At 47.5% G+C, this 18,808-nt stretch overlaps 1 protein-coding gene across 1 annotated transcript; it reads right to left on the bottom strand.

The window, feature by feature from the left end:
- Window positions 1-63: 63 nt before the first annotated feature.
- Window positions 64-18,319, bottom strand: phka2 (phosphorylase kinase, alpha 2 (liver)). Its single transcript, XM_048999081.1, has 33 exons — window positions 18,183-18,319; window positions 17,547-17,665; window positions 16,348-16,506; window positions 15,049-15,096; window positions 14,773-14,941; window positions 14,574-14,656; window positions 14,342-14,422; window positions 14,163-14,261; window positions 13,800-13,946; window positions 13,647-13,700; window positions 13,437-13,559; window positions 13,111-13,206; window positions 12,909-13,016; window positions 12,446-12,524; window positions 11,984-12,118; window positions 11,238-11,347; window positions 10,984-11,128; window positions 10,792-10,870; window positions 9,856-10,007; window positions 8,568-8,738; window positions 8,078-8,190; window positions 7,624-7,757; window positions 6,516-6,669; window positions 6,336-6,415; window positions 6,175-6,253; window positions 5,912-6,041; window positions 5,611-5,712; window positions 4,796-4,914; window positions 4,475-4,498; window positions 3,834-3,887; window positions 2,272-2,502; window positions 1,979-2,179; window positions 64-1,523 (listed from the first exon to the last, which is right to left on the bottom strand). Exons 2-33 carry the CDS (start codon window positions 17,622-17,624, stop codon window positions 1,350-1,352), a joined length of 3,711 nt encoding a protein of 1,236 aa, XP_048855038.1. The 5' UTR covers window positions 17,625-17,665; window positions 18,183-18,319; the 3' UTR covers window positions 64-1,349.
- Between the last annotated feature and the right edge of the window lie 489 nt (window positions 18,320-18,808).

Below are 18,808 nucleotides of genomic sequence, written 5' to 3'. Positions count from 1 at the left end.
CATTCCAGACCTTAGGCTGATTAAACTATAACTGCTGTCAGATACAAGTTTTCAGCACAGAGACAGAAATAAAACTCTTTTATTAGCAGGACAGCAGACAAACAAGTCAGTCAATGCCCAGAACACAAGGCTAATACTAATTTTATACTCGCATTTGAAACAATTGGACAATGGTGTGTTAGGCTGGTTGTAAATATATTCCACAGGGTGATAATTTTCAATATCGACAAATAGTTCCCATTGGAAGATAAGTGGTCCATCCCAAGAACAGTGTTGCATTGGTAAAAATGCAGTAAGCAAGAGGTAAACTTGAGTTTTACAGATTCCTGTAACACTGGCTGCCTTATAAAATCTATTTTCTATGACATCACTGCTTCGCAGTTGTCTGCATTAGCTGATGGTGTTTTAAGGGTTAGTATCCAACTCAGATTGCTTGCAAATCAATACTATTAAAATGTGCAACGTAGGTATGCTCATACAACTTAAATATCTGTTTAAATAATAGAATAAATATATAGTTCAACCGCATTTCCTCCCCAAATTAATCCTTAATGTGGTCCTTGATATTCTTGGACCTTTATGCCATATACTCTGACCTTTTAAAAGCACCAACATATCCTTCATTGATAAATAGGAAGCACAAATTCCTGTTTAGTGGAGTCACATAGCATAGAGGCATCAGCCTGAACCCGGCGACTCCGGAGCCAGGAGTGTGACCTGGAGGCTATTCCGATTCGGCCATCGGTCACTGGCAGATCACGCAGTGCTCTTTAAACCCAACCATACCAGAACCATGACTGCGTTTTGGCAGAAAGCAGTGCTGTTCAAATTTGAAGAAAAAAAATCCCTGTATGCAAGTGTGGCCCACAAGAAACACTGTACCCAGTGTATGTACATAACAGCTCCACCTGAGGTAAAAAAAGAAGCAGCGAAGCAGAGCTCCCCCTGTCAGTTTGGATGCGCAGTGGACACACAACAGCATTACAGCAAATTCGACATACATGTACATATTACGATATTCACAGCATGATTTAAAACTGTTAAAACAAAATAATATATAATTAAAGTAAGCATTAGTCTTTAAAGGGAAAGATTAAATATATTTTAAAATTCTATTTTAAATAGCATAACTGAAAAGTGAATGTGGTGTTTAGGAAAACAATGCCTTGTTCATTAGTGATTTGAGTTACGCCGCTTTCAAACTCCAGTCTCCCCTAGTACAGGCAGATCTATATCATGCCACAGACAAAATCACCCCTATACAGAAAATCCCGATACGGACAGACCTGCCTGAATGTGGACGATCCTGGAACATTCAGACCTGTCCTTGTGTGAACAATACTGCCACATCACTGCATCAGGCAGCTGGTGTTGGGCAGAAAGTCCTGCATGTAGGTGACCGCAGCTTTGGTGAGATATGTCATGGTGCCGCAGCGGCCACTGGGGGCGCTGTCATAGAACAGGTTACAGATGCCCGTGGAAGGGTCCTGCTCCAGGAAGTACTCATTGGCTCCAAGGGATTTCTGTATTAAAAAGACGTGAAGATGGTAACCAGACACCGCAACACTTTGAGGTTGCCTTACCCTGTAATTCATGGATGGAAATTTAGTTGGCTAAAAGACATGGACATGTGTGGAGTACTACTGTTTGCGTGCCACGTTTCTTATAAAGAGACTGTGATCTAGACAGCAGTGTCACCTGATCATTGGGGACACCCTGCTACATAACTGCTCAGCCAGTGGAATCCGCAGCATCATATGGAACCTTCCGGTTAACGATGCAGGGTAGGGTTTAAACATGCCGTGCGGGACACCGACAGGAAGTGAGCCCATGTATAGAGAATTCAAATAAGACACGCCATTCCGAAGAAAACCAGTGAAGGAACATCTGTGCTATTCTGATTGGTCATGGTGGTCACATGATTCTTCTAGAGGTGGTTAACTGCGGAGTGCAGTGCGCAAGGCGACACGCAAGATACCTGGTCTTGGCGGAAGAGCTCGTTGGCCGCATGGACGATGCGGTCGACATGGATGATGGCGCCGATGCTCTGAACCTCCACATCGGCCACGAGTGCGATAACCATGATAGTCTCCACCAACAGCTGCCGGTACTCGGGCTGGGGTGTGCGGTTCAGCACGGACTCCACGTGGACGGCGAACTTGATCTCGCCCTCGGTCATCTGTGAACAGGGAGTCGATCTGAACGAAGGCCTTGGGGTCCACCCACACCAAGCCCCGCCCCCTGGAAGCACACGCGGACTGGCACCCTGACCTCGCGGGTTGTGCTGGACGGCAACACGTAGCCGTCAATGGACAGGCCGTGGCACTTCTGCAGGATCTTCCACACCTTCTGGTAGAAGCCCATGGGAACGCGGTTTATGGCTCCATCCAGTCTCCGCCGGCGTAACCACTGACCCTGACGCTCCTCCAGCAGCAAGGACGGGGCCCCGGGGCCCGTGGGGGACTGAGCGCCACTCGGCGTGGAGGTAGGGCTGCTACAACGCTGAGGATTGTACACATGTTAGTATGCACGTGACCTCAAACATTTTATCGCTACAGCACATTTTTAAATTCCTCGTGCATTATAGTTACTCTGGGACAGAACTACAAAAACCACAATACAGCCTCATTCTGAATCTCATTCTCTAGCTGTAACATTCACAGTTATGGAGCAAGAACCCAAGATATTAACACTGCTGAGAAGTTAAAAGGCTTACAGTCACGATGGCAGAGGAAACCCCAGTCAGATCCTAGCTGCGACCAAGTGGTACTGGTGTACAAGCCAGATACGCACATGCTAACTAGCGTACACTAATTCTCATCCATGCTACTTTGCAGACATGCTAACGGACATACATGCTAGCCCAGCAGAAAAGCACCAGGTCATGCCTGCTGATACGACAGCGACGACTGAAATTAGACACAGCAGCATAAAGGGCAAAGCTGTCAATAATGAAAGAATACAGAGGTAGATGCAGGACATTAAACGCAAACACGCCAGGGCGGGTACAGGGCACCAGGTCTGATGGGGATCCACGGTCCCATGTCAGTATGAAAACAAGACACAAATTAAAGTGATCCCATTTAAAAACATAATTTGCTGTCTGAAGTGAGGAACACACAGCAGTATTATTCAATAAATGGCAAGTATTTATAAATCGCAAAGGAAATAGTGCAACATCAGAAAGTAATGCACAAAAACCATTTGTAAGGCTGTTATCAGTAGCTAACTACTAAGGGTGCAAGCTTTTAGTTAAGCTTGAAACATTTAATTAAAATAATATATTTAGTTAATAATATAGCCTGGTATCGCATTTTGTATATGTAGCAAAAAGCTTATTTTAATATCTAAAGATATTTTTATACCTTGTTTTTATTTTCTGCTAACTCATTCCAGAAGTCCTGTAGACAAGGAGACGGCCCAAAGCAGTCTGAGCTGCTTATGAAACAACGGACCATATATTTAACACGCTGGCCATGGTACAGTAGCGTTTCACCTATTCTGGAATGCAGTGTCTCCCAGTTCGGTCCTTGGGGATTCACAGAATGGTCCACGTTTTTGCTCCCTCTCAGCTCATGGAAAGGAGTGTGGACTGTCTGGCAGAGAGATGGGAAGGAGCAAAGACGTGGACCGTCTGTGGGACCGGATTGGGAAACTGCTGGACGGGGAAGACATCACCGTTTCTGCAAGGCTTCCTGTATCTCCTGCCAAAGGGGCCTTAGACTCTAACGTCCTCAGCCCCGCTGTCCTCCTTCACATGCTGTTCACTCGTACCACTGGCCAGGCGCTCTGGCTACACCATGCCAGCGGGGGAGGGGGGGGGTGTGGATTACCGTGGAGCGAGGTGAGGTAACGGTGCTGCTGATGGAATAGCCACTGCTAAAGATCTACAAAAAAAAAGACGAGATGGAGAGAGTGACGCGTCTGGGCAGGACAGACGAATACTGACAATAACACACACACACCCCCCCCCCCCCTCCAGGTCAGTCTCCCACTCGGGCCGATCTGAATTTCATTTCCTCATCGTAGACTTTGAGGAATACATAAAAAGCAAATGGGAAAAGTGCAGTGTCTCATGAAGGGCCACACTGATATCAGCGGTGCAGGCAAAGCAAAATCCTACACAGTCTGTGTCGGCCCGAGCGAAAGACCGGCTCACACAGAATCACGGAAGACGGGAAAGTAGCCAATGAGAGAGAGCACGCTAAACAGGCCAGAGCAAACGATCCATCCTCTCAAACAGAAGAGCGTGACACTGCCGAGAAGATAGATGTAATACGTCCACATAACAAGCAGCTATTGCTCAGTGTGCCGGGTTAGAGACTGTGGACATCTTGCAAAGATAGACAAGCTGCAGCTGCAGATTAGTCTTGCTCATGGTGTCCGTACAGATCGCGAGACAGCTTGCATGGTGGACTAGGGTGCAGGGCAACATGCCGGCAGGAAAAAATACACATGAAGAAACTCAACCCACGCTCACTGGCCGGGAATCATCCAGCTGGAATCAAAGTGAAGCAGGATGGTTAGAGAGAGCTGGGACACACAGGCTAGCCAATCAACACCAGGAAAAGGTGTCACATGAGTCCTCATCCAAGCAGGACAACAAGCTACTCTTGTGATTAAATCATTGAGTTCTCAGCCAAGCAGATGGTTAAAAGTTACTTAAGGTGAGGTGATTCCCCTACTTTGTACGGGGACCACGTTAATATATTCCTGCACCGAAAGGAACGTGTGGATTTTTATCCATGGTGGTCTGACTGGTTTGTTTACTTGCTCTATTCTGCCGCAGACCTACCTGTCTCATCTCGGTCTTCAGCTTGCTGATGCCAGTGCGCTCGGTCTTGGTAGCCCCGGTGTGGCCCAGCTCGCGGATGGAGATGCCGGGGCTGATGGCTCCCACCTCGGTGTGGCGTACTCGGGAGTGCGGGGAAGGGGGCAGTGTTAGCACCTGGTGGACAAACATCCCTCACTGCTGTCTCATGGGGGTGGAAGTGAAGAATGCTTTAAAATCGCTAACCACCGTGGAGAAAAACTGCTCGGTTACAAAGTCACAGAGTGGATCTCAGGGGGTTTGCTGGACCCCATAGACAGGTACTTAACCTGCAATGCCCCAATATAATATTCTGCTAAATTAATGGGTAAAACAGTATATGTTCCTAAAACAAAAGCATCCATACATCTTCTATATCCAGAGCATCAATCTGGAAATACCTTCAGAAAATTCCACAACTCCAAAATACCTTAGTATGTTTTTTGGACTGTGCAACGATAACCGGAGTCCCCAGAGGGAACCCCACAATGACACAGGGGGAGCATGTAAACGCCACACACATGGAGCCAGAGTGGAGACTCGAACCCGGGTCTCAGAGGTGAGGCAACAGCACTAGTTACCGCACCACTGCCACCTCCACAAAAAAGCATCATTTAAGCAATTGTAAAGGTAGGGTTTCGTTTCATCGTACCTGTGACCACTCGATTGAACTAACTTGACCTTTACTCTAGACTGGCTTTCCGGGATACGGGGGATTTTTACGGAGGGCAGATGGGTTTACAGACCCAATGGGCCGCTTTTTAGCGGGCGTGCAGCCCGGGCCGTAAGTGAAAACTCACTGCTCCTCTCCACCCCGAACTCCTTGCCGCTGAGGATGTGGTGCAGCAGGTTCTTCATGTCCGACGGGCTCAGGTTCATCAAGCTCTCTGAGGCCTCCTCACCTGGAAGTGAGGTGACAACCTGGAAAGGTCAGAGCCGCGGCGCTTGGCGGCGACGACGTCGCTAACGGCAGTGTGCGAGAGAGGGACGTGATGTCACTGCCGTAAGTCACGTCTACGGTAGCACTGATGTCTGTGGGTGTCGGTAAGCGAATGCTGTCCATGCAGATAAACAGGAAGTGATGTCACCGGGAGCCCTTACCAGAACAGTTGAGGCTGCGGGCCAGTTCAGTGGCCATCACCTGCATGATGAGGCCGATTCTTAGGCGCAGCATATCCCCGAATAGTGCTGGCTGTGATCTCATGAACATGGCCAGGTAAACCATGATCTCCTAAATTGGGGGGGGGGGGGGGGGGGTCATGTATTTATCCCTGGTAGGACATCTATTTTATCACTCTAAGTTACTGTAATAGTGCCATGTCCCCATTGGCTTGCTGTCCGCAGTCAAGTGAGCAGCCACTGACCTGAGTGAGGACCGCAACGCTGATGTCCTGCCCACTGGCCTCATAAATCAGGGAGGTGAGCTGATCTGGGGGCAGTGGGCTATAAACAGTGAAGGAGATAACATCACACGTCAGCCCACAGGAGAGTTCGAATGTGTGCTGGCGGGGGGAGGGTTTCTTACACGGTGATGACTTTCTCCCTGGGTTCAGGTGGCAGACCGACTGTCAGCTGCTTGTGGTGGGAAATTAGGTCCGTGCAGGCCTAGGGAGGACAGACACACCACCCCCCAGAAGTCAGACCTCAAGAACAGGACCTCACCGTGCTGCAAGTTAAGCTGCAGGATTTAGACACACCCGTTTACCTCCGCCAGCACCTCCACCCTCTTGTGCAGCATGCCGGAGATATAGCGGATCAGCCCCCACTCCTTGTACGTGCCCGCCTTGCTGTAGAGCTCCTCAAGGAGGCAGCGGACCGTGACAGACGCCGGCCCTAGGTCCACCAGCCAATCAGCTCCCCTGTGGGGAGGCGACACAGATGAGTCATCACTCGTCAGCCTATCAAAAAGGGCCATCACCCTGAGATATAACATTACCCAATGTATGAAAGCGTCAATGTGACGGATCCCAATGTGTTGATCTCAGATTATAAATGCTTATTTAATGCTAATCTTATCACTCATAGATAAGCATCTTTCACATGAACGGTCCTCAACCCTGTCCCCGACAGACCTGTGTCTCTACAGGTCTGCATTCTACCCGAGTGCTTTGACACTCACTTAAGCTATTTCCTCATCTAAGCTAATTTGAATTGATTTTATTGGTAACCTGAACACAATTGGCCTTCTCTCACAGCACCCATGTTGTTAGAGGTTTAAATTGCACGTGAAAACACTTTTATTCCATTGAAAAACACAACATAACATTTAAAGACTGACCGTACAGTCTTGGGGTGTGGTCTCTGTGTCACACATCATACAGTCTAGAGGTAGATTCTCTCTGTATGAATATCATACAGTCTAGAGGCAGGTCTCTGTGTCACACATCATACAGTCTAGAGGTAGATTCTCTGTGTATGAATATCATACAGTCTAGAGGCAGAATCTCTGTCACACATCATACAGTCTAGAGGTAGATTCTCTGTGTATGAATATCATACAGTCTAGAGGCAGGTCTCTGTGTCACACATCATATAGTCTAGAGGTAGATTCTCTGTGTATGAATATCATACAGTCTAGAGGCAGGTCTCTGTGTATGAATATCATACAGTCTAGAGGCAGAGTCCCTGTGCATAAACAGCATACAGTCTAGAGGCAGAGTCTCTGTGCATAAACAGCATACAGTCTAGAGGCAGAGTCTGCATGCAGAAACAGCATGAAGTCTAGAGCCATCTATCCTTCCGACTGTTACGGTGACGGCACAACCGAGGAGACCAGGCAAAATCCCCCTTCCCAGACTGAGTGGTTCTCTCACTTCATAACATAGAGGATATAAAGGATGTCGGCCTGGTCCTGGTGAGTGGGACACTCTTTCAACTGTGCCACCAGGGATGCAAAATCTGTGTTCCCATGGGTGTCATGGGGCAGGTGCAGGTCAACGCTATGGGTCTAAGGAGCAGAAACATATGTTCATTTGATGGCTACTTACCGGAGCATGACGGCCCAACACAATCTCCTTCTCCGTAAACAGGTAACTCTGAGAGACAGTACTATTTGACTCGAGGAAATATTTACTTCAGTTAAGCACTTTACTTGGGCTAAAATCACACTTTTGCATGCTCGACCCACATTTTACACGTTCATTATCCATTTATATAGATTCTTCAAAGGTACTGCAGCAGTCCCTTTCATGTTGAGTCCGGGTCCTTATACAGCCTACTACCCTATCAAAGGACCCGGAGGGCTGACATTTTGGGACAGGTACTGACCTTGACTGCATGTGGAGTGTGATGGTGATGGTGTGGGTGAGGCACCTCCAGGAGGTTCAGAGACTTGCGAATCTTGTTCACCGTAGGAGTGACTGGTAGGCACATGGATGCCTCTGCAAAGAAGTACCAGGGACTGATTACAGGGGAAGCAAGTCCCTTACGATCTAAAAAGTAAACCTGTGTGGATTTAAACAACACTTAAACAAAAGCACTTAAACAAATCCAATGTTAGGTAAACCGTAATAAATACATACCTTTCTTAATGACAATTCAATTACGTATTTACAGACTTGACTTCAGTGAGAATATTTAAAAGCAGGAGTGTCGTGTGGTGCCTTCCCACTGAAAGGATTATTGACTCTTTTCTGGTGCTGTAGAAGGAGGCCTTAGCGACCTATGGTCCTTTTTAAAGAATGGGTCGTCAACAGAGCCTGAAGCAATCTGGATTTCAGATTTTCCACTACCCATGAAAGGATATGTCCATACTTACGGGGCATCTTGACACCTTGTGCCTCGGCCACGAGAGACAGGATGTCACGGGTGGTGTGCTCTGCACTAAAGATGTGTTGCTGCCCCCTCTGGATGGGAGGGAGATAGCACCGAGGAGCCGTTCTTTGCAGCAGCTGGGTGATGTACTGGTCAAACATGTCCTTTGGGTCACCTGACACACATGGTTCCAAAATAGGAGGCTGTTACTGAACTGCCATTACTGCAAAACAGATTGATAAATATATGCATTATTAAAACTGAAAGTGCTGCAATGACCTGCAGCCAGTGCTGTCAATCAAGCAAATGAGCTTGTAGGTGTAGCAAATAAATGTAGCAGGTTTGAAATCAATACACCACAAATTTTACCCACAATGCACTATGTAGTGTAAAGCCAAATATGGCTTCAATATAGAACATGAAGTATGATTAACTAAGCACCTAATAACCATAGAAATCAAAGAAGGAAACAATAAATAATAAAACAGAAATAACAATGAATACAATAAATCATGATAATATACCACACGGTCCAGGTAGTTTACAACCATAATTGCATTTAATTTCCAATACAGATCATACATAGTGCTGGAATTCTGCTATAAACCCATAAATGTTGGGTGAATCTTTTTCAGCCTCACAGACGCCAAACTTACAATGATTCTTCTCTATTATTTCTTGTCTTCATCTCGTAAAAGTTAACCGACCCATCGAAAGTCACGCCTCCTTCATATAACTGAAATTCTGGGATAGAACAGGGTCCAACATTTGCACACTTTCGCACCTGGTAGGATGTGTTGTGCATCAGGGTACTTTTCATCCTTCATCTGATGAATTCTTAGGTTTCGGACTCACTAATCCCTCGGGCAGCACTACTTCGTTATTCGGTTTAGTGTAGAAGTTCGCTATTCTGAAGATGGTGCTTTCAGGGTCTGGAGGATCCATTCCACTGAACCTTTCACTGTATCTGTTTTCCAGATCAGTTCGAGGCTCCGGTAGGATGGTCAGACTCCCGGTAAATCAACCGAGGCAGACAGAGGAAAGTGGAAACGCACATGAAAGTGCTGGCTGAACATCACACCGACCCCAGTCCCCACCGGTCCTCTATGGTAGCTGTGTGTTTCTGCAGGACACACCGCATCTCAGCCATTACGTGTTTGCATGTAGTGACACCAGACCTTCTCTACAGACTGAGCTCTGTGTCTAAGACGGCTGTCACAGCAAGTGCTTGTTAAAGTGTCCGGGCCTTGTCTACCAGCACACCCATCCCCATGTCTAATCAGTGGAAGCACCTGGGGTAGAGCTGCATTCGTAACCACCATCAAACTCCTCTTCGTCATCCTCCTCTTCCTCTTCGTCCTGCAAATCCTGATCTGCATCCAGGAAGCTGAGCTGTGTGTGGAAGGAGGTGGTGAGGAAGCTGGAGAGCTGGGCCGTCTGCACCCTGCGGGCGACAGCGACATGAGAATGAGATCACTGAAAGCTTACTGTCACTCTGACTCAGTGCATGTTTAACACTGCAGTTTTGTCCCACGGCTTACTGTCACTCTGACTCGATGTATGTTTAATACTGCAGATCTGACTCACCGCTTACTGTCACTCTGACTTCAATGTTTAGTGCTGCAGATTTGACTCACCGCGTACTGTCACTCTGACTTAATGCTGTTTAATAGTGTCATTTTGACAGAATACGTCAGGAAAATCACTGAACACTGCATACCGCAGCCTTGACTTCCCACACACAGCAGCTATAACTGAAAGCGCACTGCAGACAGCAGCTCTGAGGTAACGAACTCCAGTGCAGTTGCAATATCCAGTATCTCCCTGATTCACTGCATTCCCTGCAGCATCATCCAGGCAGAGACCCACATTAATTTCCAACTGGATTCTTCATTTTACAGGTGCATCACCTAGGGGGGCAGGAAAAGACCCTGACACTTCATGTTTGCCTCGGAGCAGCTGTGACGAAATCAGGCGTCAGCATTTTCAAATGGGTGAGCAGCTGAATAAGTACTTTTACCTCCCATATGCCTGAGACCGGATAAGGAAAACTTCCAGAAGACGGAGGACTGGAATCTGGCCACAGCTACACAGGATGGATGTTGAGCGGGGAGTCTCAGAGCTGCGCACCCAGGTAGAGAGGTGCCAACTGCACTAACCCTCCACGGTCCATATGGACACAACCAGTACCTCCCAAACAGACACATGCATGAAGGAAGGTAAGTCACCTGGCCCCTCCGAAGTACCCATCCTGCAGCTTCTGCAGAGTAGCCAGTATGCAGGGGTCAATGGCTTCACCGTCATCCACTGGAACAGAGTATGGGGGTGGGGGGGTCAGACAGCCAGCCTGGTTTGACTGGGGCACAGAGGCGGGATTTAGAACAAAGAAGCATGTCTCCTAGTGGGCAATGGGTGCTTACCCAGCATGCTCTGGGTGATGGGGAAGGTGAGCGTGGGCCGCCCAGTCATCCTCCAGCAGGAAGAGAGGTAGGCCAGTTCTGTCCGCAGCATGTCCACAATCATCTGGTTATCCAGGGCCAGGTAGAAGTGGTGCTGGTCGATGAACTGTAAAGATCGCCACTGGCTTTAGCTGATTAAGAGTCCATCCCATACAGGTAGGAGAGCATTTCGGCGTTTATGGGGATGCTACGGTAAGCTGGACAAGGGAGGCCACCTGTGGTGTGAAAGTGTAGGTGCGGTTTCTGATCTCATAGAATTTCGAGGTTCCCAGGACTCCGATGTGGCGGTACGGCCGGCCGCTCAGGTTCAGCTTCTGACAGTGGCCTGGTGAAGGAAACAGATGAAGAGATGTGGGAGGCAAAGGCAGGTGTGTACTGAGCATGCTCACAATCCCTCATACTGAGCATGCTCACAATCCCTCATACTGAGCACGCTCACAATCCTTCACACCATAGCAGGGCTCCAGACTAACTTTTTCTACTGGTAGTACAGTTATTACACATTTGAATGTAAGGACTGGTCTTTGGGATTAGCAGCAGGCTATTTCCAGATTAACGGAGTATTTTCAAATTAACCCTTACATAATTAATAAAAAATGTGCACGTGGTTCTTAAAAAATTCTAATTTGTTTTCAATACCCCACACACAATCCTCACTCCCTCCTGGGGCTTCACGTGACATACAATGATGGTTAAAAAAATTAATAAATGGCAAGTCACGCTGGTGTGACTGAAAATGGTCACAAAATGTGACTAAATGGTTGCAGTCTGGAGTCCTGTGTAATCAAGTGATTCACAGGCCGCACTGTTTAGTATCTGTACTTCCGACCCTCAGTAGGAACCCGGCAAACTCTACTCAGCCCTGCTGTTTAACCCACTGGCTGCCTGCTATATTGGGGCCACAGGGGCCAGTAAATGAATGAATACAATAAAATGTCCAACTGAGAAGACTGCGCCCTACCCAGCTTGACGTATATGTGGCTGAGTATTCGGGCCGGGATGACGTGGATGGGCAGCACCTCTGAAATCATCTGCACGTCCATGCCGCTGTCCCGGAGCAACTCCTGGATGTGCAGGGACTCTGCCAGCACGCACACTGGGTACCGAACAAGCCCACAGGCAGGAATTATTGGACAAATGAGGCCTGAGAGAGACTTACTACCGGCATCATTTACTCTAATAAGCCAATGTGCATCCCCTACTGCAATAAGAACCTAAGAAGTAGCTACATGGTAGACAGTTAAACCAGTCTGTGTTTGATGCTATAATCATATCAACAACTGGTTTCAAACCCTCACATCCTCCCTCTGTGATTGCATACTATCTGGGCATTCACTATTGTAGCATCTCCCATAATTCCCTGCGGTGGGGGGGGGCACTCTCAGGGGGAACACTCAAGATGAACTCAAACCCTTCCACACACCTTGCACAACCACGTCCGGTTTGTACCGAGTGGCAAACCTCCTATTCAGGGGGTCGATCTCCCCTGGCGCCAGGAATCCCTACAAAAAGAGTCACAAGACATGGAGAGCAGCAAAGCAATCAGAATGAGGCACTGACCCACTGTCTATCAGTCATTATTCCTTTTTTACATCAAACAATAAAAGCACGTTAAGGACAGAACCAATCAAGGACATTTAAATAAACATTCTGCGTCTCTAGCTCTGCTGTTACCGGCCCTTCATCCCTTGCTGTTAACCCTTTACTCTAGCATGAAATCTCTAACCATTTATGCTTCCCATATCTAACCATTAAGAAGCACTTCCCTGTCTAAACTGTGTAAATCTGCTACCTACTAGTGTCGAAAGTCCATTAGCATCCATCCTTCGCCCTTCAGACTGCTAGAGCATACAGTGTGGCCTGGGGTCCTTTAACATGGGACCTACCTCTGCCAGTAAGCTGCCCAGAATGTAGAGGGACTGGCCCCACATGTGGGGTAGCTCTCCCATGGGCACCCGGTCCACTGTATGCGGGTTCTGATACTCCTCCTCCACCTACAGGCTCAAATACCACAAAATCATTCATTCATAAATAGAGACCCGAGCCGTTAGCTTCATCAGACGAGCAAACGCAAGAAGTCGTTTCTACCTTGTCAGCTGGAACGGCGTAGAGCTCCGGCATCAGCCGAATTCCGTCTTTTCCTCGGATCAGAATTCCGTCTAAAGCCTCTCGATATTCCTGCACCTGGAAGCACAGGAGCAGCGTGTTGGCTCTACCGAGTGAACAAACCTGCGCATTACACTTTGTTACCAAACTGATGGCAAATTTTGAATTTGATATTTACAGATAAGGGTTTTACATTCACATTTGCACCTATTTATTTAGAAGATTATCGTAAATTGTTTATGATAAAGTATGCTGATCAGATGTCAACGTATTTGTAAGGGATGCCGGGTCTGAAACAGTAGATCCACCTGCTCTTGGTCCCCGTTGAAAATGCCGTCCAGCAGGAGATAGCTCCAGAAGATGGGCCACTCGCACTCGATGTTTTCGAAGAGCTTCAGTTCCGCCGGGTCGTAATGGAGGCGTGACGGGTCCTAGTGCGTTGAGAAGACGTCATTGGTGGCTTTATGCTCTGACCCACACGGGTGCTAGCAGAGACAGACGGACTGGCACGGGGGTACCTCTTTCGGGGTTCTGTATCCATCTCTGAGGAACCGGCAGCAGCCATATCGTCCCTGATGGGGTCACCAAGCACAGTCTCAGGGAGCGTGTCAGATGACAGAGTGGAACAAGCACTCCCACCCCCTCCCAACTCTGTATCCCCGCCCACTCACCTGGAGCTTGTTGATGATCTCGCTTTTGGTGATGCTGACCAGGTCGGGGTCCTCGACAGCGAACGCCGGGAAAGAGATGACCGATAGGAGACCGGAGTCAATCTCCCTGGATGTGGAAGCTCTTGGAAGCATTGAGCACAGAATGGACTGAAATAAATATATATGGGACATTTAGGGAAAAAAGACGTTTACCTGATACATATTCAAGGCAGTAGAAGGAAGAATGACAATTCACTCCCTGGGATGTGAACCGATGACCACTGGCTAGGACAGTGCCCTACTTGTTCACCTGCAGGAGCTCACAAAGCAAAGGATATAATGTTATATAATGTTATATGCAGCGTGTAGTGAGGCAGCTCCCACCTGACAATGCTCCACTTCATCAGGCAGAACGTGAATGACAGATTTTGGTCCCCCATGAGCCCCAAAGAGGTCCAGCTCATCGATGGCCTCCAACGCAGCCTGTGGACACGTTGCAAGCAATCATCAGCACAGGGTCCACTGCGCGTTCATCTCAGCATCCCCGATTCACACACTCATACCTTAGCCATTCCCACAGAACTTCCATTCAGTTCTGGGATCCCCTGGTTGGTCTTGTCCCCTCGCTCCCACATCCCATAATCCTGTGCACAAAAGGAACCTTTATGTTTAGATTTCTTAGCATCTAGAGCCGTGCCCAAAAAACCGGTACAGAAACAAAGGTAATAATTTGTTTATCATAACAAGACAGATATATTGGATTATTAGCTGGCAGCTGTTAGTAGGTAAACTCACTGCAACTTTGTAAGCTGCCTCAATGTAGAATACGAGGTTCTGTATGAAGGCCACTTCATCCAAGGTTGATACGATGCGCAGACCTGAAGCAAACAGAAACAGTGTAGTCATGGGGAGGAGAGAGGGCTGTTTCTGGGCCCCAGTAAAGAGGAGCTGGGTGTGAAAAGTCACACCCCTGACTTGTAGGAGAGTGAGTCACCTGAGGCGGTCATTTCAGCCAGAAAAAGCAGGTAGAGTGACGTCGCGTCCACCTGCAGGTGCCCCCACTGGTCGTCCCCCACCACGGTGCTGCAGGTGGGGGTGTGGTACTTGGCATGCAGGCAATCCTTGGTGCTCTGAGTGCGTTTGAACCGCTCCACCTTCTCTACCTGCAGCAGCACCCAGCCAGTGTGATGCAGAGGCCGGGAGAAGATGCTTATCATGGTCGCTATTAAGCGAGAGTAGCAGTTCAGACATCGAATAGGCTGGAGCTCACCTGTCGCATCATGCACTGCAGCAAACCCTGCATCAACTTGACAACACTCTGTGGAATCAAAAGGTACGATGATCAGCTGCAGAATGGACAGATGGCCTCGCTTGACCATGCATGTGTTCAGCCAGTTTTTCTGTTAGCACTACAGCATGTGAGTTAGCATACCTCAGTTAGCAAACCCCAGTAGTCACGTGTCAGTTAGCATACCTCAGTTAGCGAACCCCAGTAGTCACGTGTCAGTTAGCATACCTCAGTTAGCGAACCCCAGTAGTCACGTGTCAGTTAGCATACCTCAGTTAGCGAACCCCAATAGTCACGTGTCAGTTAGCATACCTCAGTTAGCGAACCCCAGTAGTCACGTGTCAGTTAGCATACCTCAGTTAGCGAACCCCAATAGTCACGTGTCAGTTAGCATACCTCAGTTATCGAACCCCAGTAGTCACGTGTCAGTTAGCATACCTCAGTTAGCGAACCCCAGCAGTCACGTGTCAGTTAGCATACCTCAGTTAGCGAACCCCAGTAGTCACGTGTCAGTTAGCATACCTCAGTTAGCGAACCCCAGTAGTCACGTGTCAGTTAGCATACCTCAGTTAGCGAACCCCAGTAGTCACGTGTCAGTTAGCATACATCAGTTAGCGAACCCCAGTAGTCACGTGTCAGTTAGCATACCTCAGTTAGCGAACCCCAGTAGTCACGTGTCAGTTAGCATACCTCAGTTAGCGAACCCCAGTAGTCACGTGTCAGTTAGCATACCTCAGTTAGCGAACCCCAGTAGTCACGTGTCAGTTAGCATACCTCAGTTAGCGAACCCCAGTAGTCACGTGTCAGTTAGCATACCTCAGTTAGCGAACCCCAGTAGTCACGTGTCAGTTAGCATACCTCAGTTAGCGAACCCCAGTAGTCACGTGTCAGTTAGCATACCTCAGTTAGCGAACCCCAGTAGTCACGTGTCAGTTAGCATACCTCAGTTAGCGAACCCCAGTAGTCACGTGTCAGTTAGCATACCTCAGTTAGCGAACCCCAGTAGTCACGTGTCAGTTAGCATACCTCAGTTAGCGAACCCCAGTAGTCACGTGTCAGTTAGCATACCTCAGTTAGCGAACCCCAGTAGTCACGTGTCAGTTAGCATACCTCAGTTAGCGAACCCCAGTAGTCACGTGTCAGTTAGCATACCTCAGTTAGTGAACCCCAGTAGTCACGTGTCAGTTAGCATACCTCAGTTAGCGAACCCAAGTAGTCACGTGTCAGTTAGCATACCTCACTCTGTGCATCCCTCAGTTAGCATGGCGGCAGGATAGTCACCTGCTCCAGCTCATAGGCCTTAGCCTTGTCCTCATCACGGTCTGCATTCTTCCGGTAGGCCATCCCCAGACCCCACACGGAGAGAATGCTGTACACATTATCCCGAACCCAGGCGTCCTTCTTCTGCTCGCTGGCCGGCAGCAGACCCGTCACTGGGTTCTGGCACAGAGGGCCTTAATGTTAATTACATTACCATCTTAAATCATCATCTTACCTGGTAAAATTCCACTGATATAACTGTTCAAATTATATAAACTCAATCAATCAACAAAACCTTCCATCCTGAACCCAAAAACCTACATTTTGAATCTAATTGTCATCCGCAGGTTCTTATTATGCTCCACAGTCTGTAACAGGGGTGTCCGACATTATTTACAGTACAAGATATTTTACAGATAACTTGGGGAGGCACACATTTTTCGTACAAGACTATATTAACCAGTTTTATGGCGGCGCTCATCATCTGTCAAATACACGTATATACGCAAAATACAAAAATATATATTGATCCGATTCCTAAAGAGTGCTGTTCCACCTACTTCAGTGACGGGTGGCTGACCACTGTTCTATGATGTAATAGGCATAATTATGCGAGATGAACAAGCAGCACCCAAATGTACTGCTCCACCTAGTGGTGACAATTCTCCTGTGCAGTCACAGCATTGTGTACCGTAACCACAAAACAGGCCCCATTACAATCCCATTCCAGGAAGCTAAAGACACATAAACTGAAGTCCCTTCAAGAGCGATTTTTGATATAGGTATTAGATAAGCCTGGAAATGGGGGCAAAAGTGACCAAAAAGTGTACACATGACTACGGAGAGCTAATACCGTTTTAAAATATCTAGCTATACATCCACTGGCAGTCACTATATTTAATCAGCAGAGGGGGGCATGTTATGATCGTGGCTGTGGCTTTCTAAGGTCTGTAGCATGCGTGTAATGAATGGACGGCATCCAAAAGCAAATCAACACGCCATGTGTCCAACACACACACACAAGTATGGTGTAGATAAAGCAGATTCCATTCTCACCCTTCTATTTTTAGCCTGTCCTTTCTTTGAGCTTTTATTTTTATCCATAGTGCAACTGACAACCTCCAATGCACCGCAGCCGAGGCACCAAAAACTATAATGTACAAAGAAAAGGCAAAGCGGCGAACGGCAGGGTGGTTATACACCGTAAAGCTTAAGTTTACCTGATGATGTAGTATTGTCTGCTGGACAAGCCGGGCGTATCCATCCAGCCTTACTCCTGAGTTACTGCGACTCCGCATTCTCCTCTCAGGCTAACTGAATTTGGAAAGGGGGGCGGTTTCTGGGGGGAGGGCAGTGTTTATCTGTTCATTATTTCACAATAACAGATTCATGATTAATACAGTGACAAGCAGGAAATAAGTTACACAACACTTTGCCCGGAGATGTACTATGGAACGTTTTCGGCGGAGGCTGTGAAATGCCGGCTCCTAAAACCGTGGGGGACAGCAGGCTGCTAGCGCTTCATGGCTGCACACAGCGAAATGTCGGCATCTGTTTATTAAACCGGGTCACCGTGTCATGAGAAAACCCAACAACGTCCCAATCCGCAATACTCCCCACCAGTATAACAGCACCCTAATGCCCTTTTACTATTTACATAATATTAAATGCTGAAGCAATTCTGCATTTAGCCACCTCTAGTAGCAAAACAGGACAAAATGACAGGTCCGATATGCTACCCGTGATTTAACGATGATACCGAATTCCTTAGCTTATTTTACAAAACGCATCGCATCCCCTTCGCCGACATATTTAACCGCAGCACATTTTCACCAGATGTCATTTGGTGGTCGTACCTCTGTGCCTCGTCGTATTTTCGCCGCTTCCTGGCGCCTAATGCAGTCGGTCTGCTCGATCACGGTGTATTTGCGTTTATGCTTCACTGTAGACAGGGAAGGGGGCGCCCTGCCCCCGACAACGTGCTGTTCCTCTGCTGCAAAAGGCACGTTTTCTTTCAAAACTCTGCCACAACTCTATTTCTAGGCCTGTGCGTGTATATATTTGTGTGTTATTTGCATGTGACTGTCACCTTTGTGTCAACTGTGTGGGTTTGATTTTCTTTGATGTTAGATGTAATTTATTGGGTTTTCCATATGCTGTTTTTATACGATCAATTTCATATTTTTGGCGAGCTATAATAGCAATAATAATAAGTTTGATCCGTATCCCCTGTATAAGTGATAACTTTAAGTCCAACGCAAGCTTATTAAACGCAAGCGAGCAATCAGTGGTGGTTGAATAGTGCTTCAGTGTTTTGTAGACTATCCAACACATACCAAGAGAATATAGCAAATTTATTATGATAAGCAGACCCTCTCATAAATGACTTTTATGTTTGACCTCGTGCAAATATGACATTTTTACCAAATCTGAAAAACAACGCCTACTGAGGGAAAGGAGATTAATGAATTAATGATTATGT

The sequence above is a fragment of the Brienomyrus brachyistius genome, unplaced genomic scaffold (genome assembly GCF_023856365.1).
Source record: "Brienomyrus brachyistius isolate T26 unplaced genomic scaffold, BBRACH_0.4 scaffold44, whole genome shotgun sequence".
Classification (NCBI taxonomy): Eukaryota; Metazoa; Chordata; class Actinopteri; order Osteoglossiformes; family Mormyridae; genus Brienomyrus; species Brienomyrus brachyistius.
The sequence above is the reverse complement of the archived record's forward strand: the minus strand, read 5'-3'. Positions and strand labels throughout refer to the sequence as shown.